Here is a 12,545-nt window from a genome sequence, read left to right as displayed (position 1 = left end):
GAAAACCTTGGACTGAATATTTACAATCTGGAAGATTGAATCTTTCACATTTTTGGAGAAACTTTTTTGGTAATATTCACAGTTTTTTATGCAGTGCTCAAGTGGATGTGGGAAATAGAAATCATATTTTATTCTGGCTTGATAAATGGTTAGGCTCATTTACTCTTGCTTCTTTATTTCCATCTCTGTTTTCTGTCACTTCATCACCTTATGCCTTCATTAGTAGTTTGAGGAAGAAAGAAAATAATTTGTGGAGTTGCGAGGTGCAGTTTAGAAGACAATTGACTGGTAATTTGGTTTCTCAATACTTTAATATGATGAATTTTCTCAATTCAGTTAGTATTGAGCAATAGGAGGATAAAAGAAAATGGGTGTGGGAGGCAAAGAATGTTTTTACTGTTAAAATTCTTTTATCAATTACTTATTGATGGAGGATTAAGATATGATTGTGCAAGTTTATAGGATCTTCCTATTCCTTTAAAAGTTAAATTCCTAGTCTTGTTGGCTCTAAGACATGGGTTGAATACAACGGATGATCTGGAGAAAAAAGGAATACATATAGAGATGATTTGTTGTTTATGTTCTAAGCTAGATGAAAATCATACACACTTGTTTCTTAAATGTAAGTTTGTATACTCAATATGGAGATCAATTCAATTCAAATTGAATACAGATAGTGATTTTAGATTGGATTCCTTAATAGATTTATAGTTAAATTGGAATATTGGTCGTGATGCGAATTCCAAATTGAAGCGAGATGTTTTCATTTGCTCACTTATTTGGTGTGTGTGGCAGGAACGTAATGATAGATTATTTTCTAACAAGCGGAAGAGATCTCTTGTTCTTTTGAACAAAATTATGACTTACTCAACCTTTTGGCTAGGTTCTAAGGGTGTGTCTGCTCGAGCTACTAGGTTGTAAAAAAGAAAAAAAAAAGAGCTGCTGAGAGGATGCAAGATGCTGGAATTGAAGACAGGAATCTTGTGGGCAATGTGATACATTTGGAATGAAGATCATTCACAGAGTTTTGCGTGCTTTGTGTCTGTTTTGGAGAAAAACAATTTTAGACTATAAGTCTTTTTACTCTTTTGGGTTATATGCAGTAATAGTTGATAAGTCTTTTTACTCTTTTAAGGAGTTATATCTAGTGTTATGTGCAGAAGTGTTGTTGCTACCAATATGTAGTCTTTTGTTTTGAACTATAGTACATACTCTTGGTTGGGAGTATGTGCTTTATATGTAACAGCCAGTTATGTTAATTTAGCTAGTTAGAATACCTTTGTGATATTCCATCCTTTTTCTCAAAAAAATTAAATTATCAAATTATTAAAAATTTAAGGGACTAGTTGCCTCGCGCATAAGTAATATTGGGTTCTTTCTTCCTTCCACTAGAACCAGAACCAGACAGAGATGCCAATATCAAAACTTACGCAAAGAATATAGGTCAATGGCATATAAACCCCTTCTACTATTGCTAAACTGAACTTAGTAAGTTAGTATCCTGTAATTTTATTATTGCTTTATTGCAGATGGAACCCCTGACTGCAAGTTTTTAGATCCTTTTCTGGGGCATGCATCTGCAACAATAGATTTCAGTCATAGGACCTATCTACAACAATATAACTACAACAATGACTGTTAAAATTAATATAAAACTATAACCCTCAACTCCCACTACAACTTTGAAGTTTTTGTGTAATATTTAAAGACTTAAAATGACATCAGTGCAACCCAAGTTCAAATCCCACCGACCACAAATTAAAAATGAATTGTCTAAAAATTAACACCGTTACGTGAGTCCAAGTTTCAGCCCATAAAAGGGCTCTCAATCTGCGAGGGCATGTTAAAATTAATATAAAACCATAACCCTCAAATCTTATCACAATTACACCAAAACTCCGAAGTTGTGATGAGAGTTGAAGGTTTTTAGTTTTGAATTAATTCTAACAGTGAGTTAAATATGACGATAGTACAGAGGGCCTATCCGCAATTAACCCAAGAGAACATCATCCATTCTTAACTAAATTCACATACACAAACAGTGAGCTGAACATTTTGAAGATTTGGACTGACATATTGAATGACTCAGAACGTCCTGCTCGAATGTGGGGTGTTCTGAAGAGGTTTACTTTCACTTTCTCTTGGGTGATTTACAACTTAAGAATCTTACGTCTGAATCCTCCTCTGACCTTGAGGCAACCATCAAAGCCTGCTCCTTTTCACCCTAGACATGCTTTCCATAGCCTTCACCTTCTCCCTCAGAACAAACTTCTGCACTTTCCCTGTCGAGGTCTTCGGAATCTCCTCAAAAACAACAGTCTTTGGCGCCATATAATGAGGCAACCGATCCCGACAATACTTCATAATCTCCTCCTCACTTACCTTCCACCCCTCTTTCAGCTTCACAAAAGCACAAGATGTCTCCCCCCAATGCTCGTCGGGTCTCCCAACCACCGCAGCCTCAAGCACACCCGGATGCCCAAAAATCACTGACTCGACCTCTATCGTGCTTATATTCTCCCCTCCAGAAATTATAATGTCCTTCGACCGATCCTTCAGTTGTATATAACCATCATCATGTCTAACTCCTAGATCACCGGTCCGAAACCACCCACCAGCCAGAGCTTCATCGGTTGCCCCCCTATCTTTAAAATAACCACTCATAACGGTATTTCCTCTAAACATAACTTCACCCATAGTCTTCCCATCGTTTGGAACACTCTTCATGGTTATGGGATCCTTGATATCTACCTCTATACCAATATGATGCAACCCCTGACGAGAGTTAACCCTAGCCTTATCCTCAGCAGGTAGAGAGTCCCACTCTGGTTTCCATGTACAAACCGTAGCCGGGCCATAGGTCTCAGTGAGTCCGTACGAGTGGGTGACATTAAACCCTAGCTCCTCCATCTTGAATAGAACTTTGGCCGGTGGAGGTGCCCCGCCGGTAATCACAGATACTCTATGGGGAAGTGGTTTTCGGTCTCGAGATGGAGAATTCACGATGGAGTTGAGAACTGTAGGTGCACCGCCCATGTTTGTGACCTTGTGGAGGGCGATGCAGTCAAAAATGACCTTGGCTGTGGCGTTTCGGACGCAGATGTTTGTCCCGCCTTGAGCTGCAATCCCCCAAGCTAGGCACCAGCCGTTGCAGTGGAACATCGGGACAGTCCACAGGTACACTGGCATTGTGGTAATATTGCTCAAGAGGACTGTAGCAATGGAATTCAGGTAAGCTCCTCGGTGACTATAGACTACACCTTTAGGTTTAGAAGTTGTGCCCGAGGTATAGTTTAAGGATATCGGTTCACATTCATCGGAAGGCCATTTGACATTGAAATGTGGGTCAGACGTCATTATAATATGTTCATAGTCTAGATTAGTAGAAGAATTTGGTGATCCGGGTTCTGAGATTGTGACCAGAATAGGGTTCAGGCTGGTGCTGGATTGCGAGAGAAGTTTGAGTGCTCCTTGGGCTATTTCAAGAAGCTGGTGGTCTACAAAGAGGACCTTGGCTCGAGAGTGCCTCAATAGGATGGACACCATGGCAGAGTCGTGTCGGATGTTGAGAGTGCACAGAACTGCACCAGTCATTGGCACAGCGAAGTGGAGTTCGTATGTTGCCGGGATGTTAGGAGCAAGTACAGCTACCTGATTCAACAAAACCAAATAGCTTGGAGTTATAAAATCAAGCGTTGAATAGAGATCACTGTGTGTTTACTGTAAAATGGTACAATGGTGAATTGTAAGGAAAGGATCATATTAAAAGTAGGGAAGCATGGATGCATCAAAAATTGAAAACATACCGTAAGAAAGAAAGCTTTAATGTCCACTTTATAGCGTCATAGCATTCTCAAAGAATGCCGCTCTCATTCTCAGAAAAAGATCAATTCAACACACAAATAACTCTAGCAACTTGCAAGTAAGCTCTATTAAGGGCCATTTATCAGTTAATAAATGATGGTCTCCCATCACGATAGGGGGTTCATTTAGAAAACGTGGATATATACGATTCTGATAATGTAGATTATGAACAATTAAAATCCTGAAGTTGTTAGCTATGCTTCCAAACAGCAGAAGATGGCGATTTTATGATGGATTGCTCACACACAAAAACGCACACGCACACACACGCACGCATAGTCTCTGGGACACTTGTTTGATGGATGAATTTTTCTGGTAAGAAGATGAATCGGGAGGCAAGTGTAAGGTAGAAGAAGGGATGAATTGTTACTTGGTTGTTGACTCTAATCAAGACGAAGAATATGTCACTTCTCCTGTTCAATGATAGACTTGCATAGCGAGCTCTAGGTTGTGGAGTATCGCATATTTAATCTATGTCCCACATTTATGAGTGCTCCGAGCAAATCACCTTGAATCGGGATCGACCCCCCAGTAAGAGAAATTAACTTACAATTCTTGATCTCTTTTTTATCACTTGACTTTCAATTTAACCCCAAGAGATGGTCAAACTTTCTGCGACAGATTCCTAAGCTACAAAAGTGTTCCATCTCAACTTGAACCTTATACTTATCTCAAGTGCCGCAGTTGTTTGCTAACTTATTGATCAACAAAGTTATTAGACAGGGTGAGGTTTGTTGAGCTGCCTATTTGTTCTTGATGATGTATGGAATCACATAGTCAAATGAAAGTAGATTAAGTTGACGAGGGTCCTCTAACTCTCTGAATGTCTGGTTCTTTGGCAAGTTGTGCTTCCCTGCACAAGTAACAAATCGTAAGAGGGCGGAGTGTGATTCTCTAGTTGTCCTCCGACGATCAAGTCAGTGAGGTGCTTGTGTGGAGAAGTAAAAGGAATCGCAGTAGTTCTTATGTTCAAAGAATGATTGAAAAAGCTTACCCTGTAATGGAAAATAGTATCACTTTTTATAGTAGTGGATGAAGAGTAGGATGGTAACTTCGGCCGGGCATGGGCTGGCGGCTAATTCAGCTTCACCTTTACATGTATCGGTCGAGGAGTAGAGAAGAGTTCACTTCGGTGTTTAATACGAAGTGATGTGGCGTGTGCAGTGCCGACGTGGTCCGATATATCATAATTACTATTGGAGACAGATGAATCATACCGCCTATAATGCATTTAATGGTATTTATGGCGAGGTGATTGGTCATCAATGCACAGGAGGGGCTCGAGGCGTTTCGTCACCTTTCTACTCGTTGGATGGTCAAGAAGTACCGGAGTCGCCCTCACAAGGTGTCGACCAATGAGTTGGCCGAATGGAGTGTTTAAGTAGTTGACTCAGCCAGGAGATGACACATAACGGCTTTTGGGTCGTCGACATGTGACGTCTTTCGAGTTGTCCTTGCAGTATGTCAACGTGTCGAGTCGGCCGAGCTGGGCCTCTGATTATCTTGAGATGCTGACCTGATTATACATAATGTGGGACACTTATCTGCCATCGATTGGTGATTATTTTCCATCACTAAAATGGTTATAACAGTTCTCAAACATAATTCGAACTTCAAAGAGAACATAACTTCTTGGTGTATTGACCATGTCACATACTCTTCAGTGTGAAGAGGGATACCATGTTTGCTTTGGAAATAAGCTCCAAAAAAGTGTTGAAAAGCCAGCTTCATGGGTTGGACGGCTCGCAGTTTACATATTTAGGATTCTGGGAAAGTATTGACATAGTGGAATTGTTTGGAGGACTAGGTAGGTGGACGTAGCTCAACTGAGGAGGGAACTATTACATTCCTCTCTATTTGCATTGGTGAATCCTTCTCTACTCAATTTAGTTGCATATTAGGAAGTTCTATGAAATAAACCATCTTGAAATTTAATTTTCCTTAAAAAATATTGAATAATATAAATAACTATTAATTAATCAAAATTATCATACTTTCATGAATGCACATAACATTACATGAATATGAAAAAGAATTACCAAAATGCATGAATATAATCAAGTGCCAAACAGTAGACTTTTATAGATTATTATTTATATACTATGTCCACAATATGCGCTTTACTTGACGTTCTACCATTTACCTGTTTGAGTTTGAGTTTTCAAGCAGATTGCCACATCAAAAGATCTTTCTTTGGGAATGGAAAGCAAGAAACTAATGGGGGATTTTCTCTAGTCAATTAGAAGAGGAATGTAATAGCAAAGAAGAGGGTCACGTATGACTAATTAGTCTTCGACCACCTTCTTGCCAAATGATGGTGAAAATTGTTCCAATTTTCCAAGTATTTTTGACCAACACTTGCTCAGTATAATTACTACTGGTGTCTGGATATCATAATGAGTTTTTTGTTGTGTTTTTCTTAAAGAACACAATGCCCAGATTTTATTTTAAACATATCCTAATTCTATTTTAGAATAGAATTAGGATAGGTTAAACAATATATTCAATAGATATAAATATAAGGATTAAAAGGTTCTGCAATTACATGTGAATGTCACATAGGAAATTTTAGGAGAATATTCATTATATTCTCACGTTTGCATAACCAAATGTATTAAACATCCAATTTAAAAAATTTCTGGGCATACAAGTGCTACCAAAAACGAGTGAGGGTAAATAAGTGTGAAGTAGGGGAAATTAAGGTATTTACGCACTAACTAGCCTTCTGAAAATGCCACTTGAAGAGAACATTATCTACAATTTACCCTTAAATTACAGGAAAAAAAAGAACCTTTTCATACCTACCTTTCTTCTCAAGAAACCCTCTGATGTAAAAAGTTCAGCAAAAAACCCCTAATATATGAACATTAATGAAACGAATAATTTTATATTGGAGTTTGGTTCTTCAAACATGTGTGAATTTAAAGTGTTTGTGCCTCAAGACGTTTACTCATGTATTTAACGAACAAACGCCATTACAGAATTAAGACTTAATTGCACTTATATATCCTCACTTGTTTTGGGCAGCAGTTCATATAACGTAAAGTTTTTTCAGATTTGTACTTAAATACCCTCAATTAGGCAAATGCAAGAATCCCCCCACCCTCCCAACCCGAAAATTGTCATGCGACACTTACATTACATGCTAATGTTAGTACTTTTTAACCTTAATTTTATTAAATTCACCGTCAAACCCACAACAATTCTATTTTAAATCTACCATAATTCAATTTAAAATTTGAATTTTGATAGGCTTAACAGTAAATTTAACAAGTATAAAGGGTTAACATACTCTAAAATCACCATGTGAGNGGGAAGTTCTCATATTTGTATAACTGAGAATATTAAAGTGCAAATTTTAAAAACTTTAGGGCATATAAGTGCTTCCAAAAACAATTGTGGGAATATAAGTGAAAAGTAGCGAAACTATAGGGTGTGTAAGTGAAATTAAGCCCATAATCATCAGTTTCGAAACCAAAAATTCATTAATGATCATAGATAAGGGGGATTTTATCAAACTTTTTATTTATTTATTTATATTTTTAAAATTTTTTTCTTATTTTTTAATTTTTTATTCAAAGTATCGAACTTTTTAGATTAAGGGGTTTCTAGAAAATTAGAGTATAGACCAATCAAAGAATTAACCACCAAGATCGCAATTCTAAACACAACAACCCCAAATAATAAGTTCAATAATAATAAAAATAAGAATAACTCAACACCCTAAATAATTCTTACAACATTGCGGCGAGAAATCCCCAGATGGACGAGAGCAGAAGCAAGGCGGAGGCATCGCTGATGGGTCTCCCTCCACGTATTGTTTGATGAATGAATTTTTCTGTTAAGAAGATGAATTGGGAGGCAAGGGAAAGGTAGAAGAAATGATGAATTGTTACTTGGCTGATGACTCTAATCAAAATGAAGAATATGTCGCTTCTCCTATTCAATGATAGACTTACATAGCGAGATCTAGATTGTGGAATTTTGCGGATTTAATCTATGGCCCACATTTATGAGTGCTCCGACCAAATCAGCTTGAGTCGGAATCGACCCCCCAGTAAGAGAAATTAACTAACAATTTTGATCTCTCTTTTATCACTTGACTTTCAAATTAACCCCAAGAGATGGTCAAACATTCTGCGACAGATTCCTAAGCTACAAAAGTGTTCCATCTCAACTTGAACCTTATACTTATCTCAAGTGCGGCAGTTGTTTGCTAACTTATTGATCAACAAAGTTATTAGATACCTAAAATCCTAATCTGGGTGAGGTTTGTTGAGCTGCCTATTTGTTCTCAAACATAATTCGAACTTCAAAGAGAACATAACTTCTTGGTGTATTGGCCATGTCATTATACTCTCCAGTGTGAAGAGGGGTACCATGGTTGCTTTGGAAATAAGTTCAAAAAAAGTGTTGAAAAGCCAGCTTCCTGGGTTGGACGGCTCGCAGCTTACATATTTGGGATTTTGGGGAAGTATTGAAATAGTGGAATTGTTTGGAGGGCTAGGTAGGTGGAGTAGCTCAACTGAGGAGGGAACTATTACATCCCTTTCTATTTGAATTGGTGAATGCTTCTCTACTCAATTTAGTTGCATATTAGGAAGTTCTATGAAATAAACCATCTTGAAATTTAATTTTCCTTAAAAAATATTGAATAATATCAATAACTATTAATTAATCAAAATTATCATACTTTCGTGAATGCGCATAAAATTACATGGATATGAAAAAGAATTACCAAAATGTATGAATATAATCAAGTGCCAAACAGTAGACACTTATAAATTATTATTTATATACTATGTCCACAATATGCACTTTACTTGACGTTCTACCATATACCTGTTTGAGCTTTCAAGTAGACTGCCACATCAAAAGATCTTTCTTTGGGAATGGAAAGCAAGAAACTAATGGGGGATTGTCTCTAGTTAATTAGAAGAGGATTGTAAATAGCAAAGAAGAGGGTCACGTATGACTAATTAGTCTTTGACCACCTTCTTGCCAAATGATGATGAAAATTCTTCCAAGTCTTCTTGACCGACACTTGTTTAGCATAATTACTACCGGTGTGTCTGGATATCATAATGAGCTTTTTGTGGTGTTTTTCTTAAAGAACACATCGCCCAGATTTTAACATATCCCAATTTTATTTTAGAATAGATTTAGGATAGGTTAAACAATATATTCAATAGATATAAATATTAAGTATTAAAAGGTTCTACAATTACATGTGAATGTCACATAGGAAATTTTAGGGGAATATTCCCACGTTTGCATAACCGAATGTATTAAACATCCAATTTTAAAAACTTGAGGGTACACAAGTGCTACCAAAAACAAGTGAGGGTATACAAGTGTGAAGTAGGGGAAACTGTAAGGTATATAAGTGCTAACTAGCCTTATATAAGTGCCCAGCTGAGAGTATTAAAGTGCAAATTTTAAAACCTTTAGGGTATATAAGTGCTCCCAAAAACAACTGAGGACGTACAAGTGCAAAGTAGGGAAACTATGGGGTATCTAAGTGACATTAAGCCCATAATGATCAGTTTCCAAGCCAAAAATTCATTAATGATCATAGATAAGGGGGGTTTTATCGAACTTTTTATCTATTTATTTATTTTATTATTTTATTTTTTATTCAAGTATCGAACTTTTTAGATGAAGGGGTTTCTAGAAAATTAGAGTATAGATCAATCAAAGAATTAACCACCAAGATCGCAATTCCAAACACAACAACCCCAAATAATAAGTTCAAAAAAAAAACTCAGCACCCTAAAAAATCTTACAACGTCGCGGCGAGAAATCCCCAGATGGGTGAGAGCAGAAGCGAGGCGGAGGCATCGCTGATGGGTCTCCCTCCACGTGTACGTACGAGAGCCGTAGATCACGGAGGGGCGATCGGCGTAGACGACGGCGGACCGTTGGATGAAGCTGAGGGGAGTCAAGGGGACGTAGTTGGCGGAGCTGCGAACTGTACCCTCCATTATTGAAATTGGAACAAAAATTTGGTTGCACCCGAAGAATCAGAGGTTTAAGACAATGATTTATGAGGGATGAAGGAATGATTCAAGAAAACAGATGATGGCTCGCATGCAATGAAGCAAAGATAGATAATGAGGAAGGCGACAGATTTATCGCTGACGAGGCAATGATTGAGAAATGGGTTTGGCTTTTTCTTTGAGAGCATCTCCAACCGCCGTCCGTATCACCAAAATCTCCAAATTTAGAGAGCGGAACCTCTCCAACTACTCTCCAAATTTAGAGATTTGGAGATCTCTAAATTTGAGGGTGAGGAGAAAAAATGGAGTGTCTCTCCATAATACTATTCATGATTTATTAATTACAATTTTACTATTTTTAACTATTTGATTTCTTAAAAATTACCATTTTGTCATCCTTCTTAGTAATTTAACTTAGATGTTTAATTTTAAATAAATATAGTTAAAAAATTATTAGTCTAATATTTAAAATCATTATATATTTGGAAAGAGCTCGTTGAGATCTTTAAAATAAAACTAAGATTAATTTATTTTAGTATTATTATAAAATTATTAATTTTTAAATTAAATAAATAAGTATCAGACATGAAATTTTAAATACGGTGATCTATTTAACTTGCTCCATAAGAAAATACAAGCATAAATTATAATATTTTAATTACATTCATTCGTTGCCGTGCTTCTGCCATAAATGTTCAATTAGTGCGTTTCGAAGCATAAAATAAGCTTCTCTATCTTGAATCTTCCTATGTCGATCAAGGAATCGTTGGAATCGTTCGGCATCATCAATATATATCTCTTCAGGTCTTGAAATTTCGTCATGAACAATAATCTCTGGTTCTGCATCGCGTTCATCCTCCACCGTCATGAACAATAATCTCTGGTTCTGCATCGCGTTCATCCTCCACAGTCATGTTATGTAGTATAATACAAGCAGTCATTATGTCTGCATCGCGTTCATCCTCCACAGTCATGTTATGTAGTATAATACAAGCAGTCATTATGTCGTGTAGTCTCTGCTTGTCCCAAAAACGTGATGGTCCCTTGATAATGGAAAATCGTGACTGAAGAACACCAAAAGCCCGCTCTACATCTTTTCGATATCCTTCTTGCATAGCAGCAAAGAGCTGCCTCTTAGGCCCTTGTGGTTGAGATATTGTTTGTACAAGAGTAGACCATTTGGGGTATATCCCATCGACCAAGTAGTAACCTGTATCATAATTCTTTCCTAAAATACTATAATTAGCAGGAGGAGAAATACCTTGTGCTAGTTGGTCAAACAAATTTGAAGATTGCAATACGTTAATATCATTGTTAGATCCTGGTAATCCAAAAAAAGCATGCCATATCCATAAGTCATATGAGGCTACTGCCTCTAGAATCATTGTTGGGCCTCCGTGACGTCCCGAGTACTGTCCCGCCCAAGCCGTTGGACAATTTTTCCATTTCCAGTGCATGCAGTATAAACTGCCCAACATTCCCGGAAATCCGCGCTCTTCTCCTTTCCTTAGCAACCGTGCAATGTCACTCGTAGTGGGATACCTTAAATATTCATTTCCAAACACCTATATAACTGCCCGACAAAACCTCTTCAAGCATTGGATTACGATTGACTCACCAATCCTAATATATTCGTCGGTACTATCCGCCGAAGTTCCGTACGCTAACATGCGGTGCGATGCTATTACTTTTTGTAAAGTCGATAATCCTAATACACCAAGACCATCTCTCTTCTACACAAAGTAGTTGTCGTGTTCTTTTACTCCGTTGACAATGCGAAGGAATAGATCTCGTCGACATCGAAACCTTCTGCGAAAAAGAGCATCCCCATATGTGGGTTTCTCAGAAAAATAATCATGCCAAAGTCGAGAGTTACCTTCTTCTCTTCCTCGATTGATCACCACATGACCAGGAATCGATCCTTTACGTTTTCGTTCTCTGCTCTCTTGAAGACGACGAGCCAATATTTTCTTCAAGACTTCATCTCGCTCCTCCTGCTCAGCCAGTTCATTCTCCTAGTCTTGAAAGCAAAGATCGAGGGTCTCTCCATCGGTGGAAGAAGAAGAGTGGTTCCAAGATGACCCTTCTCTAAAGCTCATATTTTATTGTATGAAGAAAAAAGAGTTGTGATATATTGAGTTTTGTATTTAGAGTTCATATATTTAAAGAGTTGTGAAAGATTCCTACCATCACCTCTCGTCGGGTGATGTTTCCAAGAGCCATGTCCAGTCATGTCAATATCGAGTCTCGTGCTTGTCTTCTTGCAATCACCAGATTCCCACCATCACTTGTGCTCGTCAGGAGACTTGTATTATAAATAATGGTAGCTTATCTCATACTTTTTTCCACCAATCTTTCTTCATCCACTATGACATCTGTTCGAGGAAAATCATTTAGTAACCAAGAAGATTAGTTCTTGTGCTTGGCATGGCTTGAAATTTCTCAAGACCCAGTCTCAGGCACATGTCAAAAGAAAGATAAGATGTGGGAAAGGATCACAGTAGTCTTCCATGAAAAAGGTAGGTGATAGACAACGGACACCAAAGTCTCTGGAATGTGGTATGGACGCAATTAAGAAGGCAGCAAACAAATTTCAGGGTTGTGTTTGACAAATCGAGCGACTGGATCCAAGCGGAGCTTCTGAAATCGATATAGTAAGTATATATTTTTACTATGGATTTT

The 12,545-nt window shown here is 37.6% G+C and overlaps 1 protein-coding gene and 1 pseudogene across 1 annotated transcript; both read right to left on the bottom strand.

The window, feature by feature from the left end:
• LOC109821102 (probable acyl-activating enzyme 1, peroxisomal) lies at nucleotides 1,737–10,145 on the bottom strand. The gene is made up of 2 exons (XM_020387298.1): nucleotides 9,651–10,145; nucleotides 1,737–3,651 (listed from the first exon to the last, which is right to left on the bottom strand). Exons 1-2 carry the CDS (start codon nucleotides 9,846–9,848, stop codon nucleotides 2,203–2,205), a joined length of 1,647 nt encoding a protein of 548 aa, XP_020242887.1. The 5' UTR covers nucleotides 9,849–10,145; the 3' UTR covers nucleotides 1,737–2,202.
• LOC109831679 lies at nucleotides 10,715–12,086 on the bottom strand (annotated as a pseudogene).

This window comes from Asparagus officinalis, chromosome 1 (genome assembly GCF_001876935.1).
Source record: "Asparagus officinalis chromosome 1, Aspof.V1, whole genome shotgun sequence".
Lineage (NCBI taxonomy): Eukaryota > Viridiplantae > Streptophyta > Magnoliopsida > Asparagales > Asparagaceae > Asparagus > Asparagus officinalis.
Note: the sequence above shows the minus strand (reverse complement) of the source record. Positions and strands in the feature narration are given on the sequence as shown.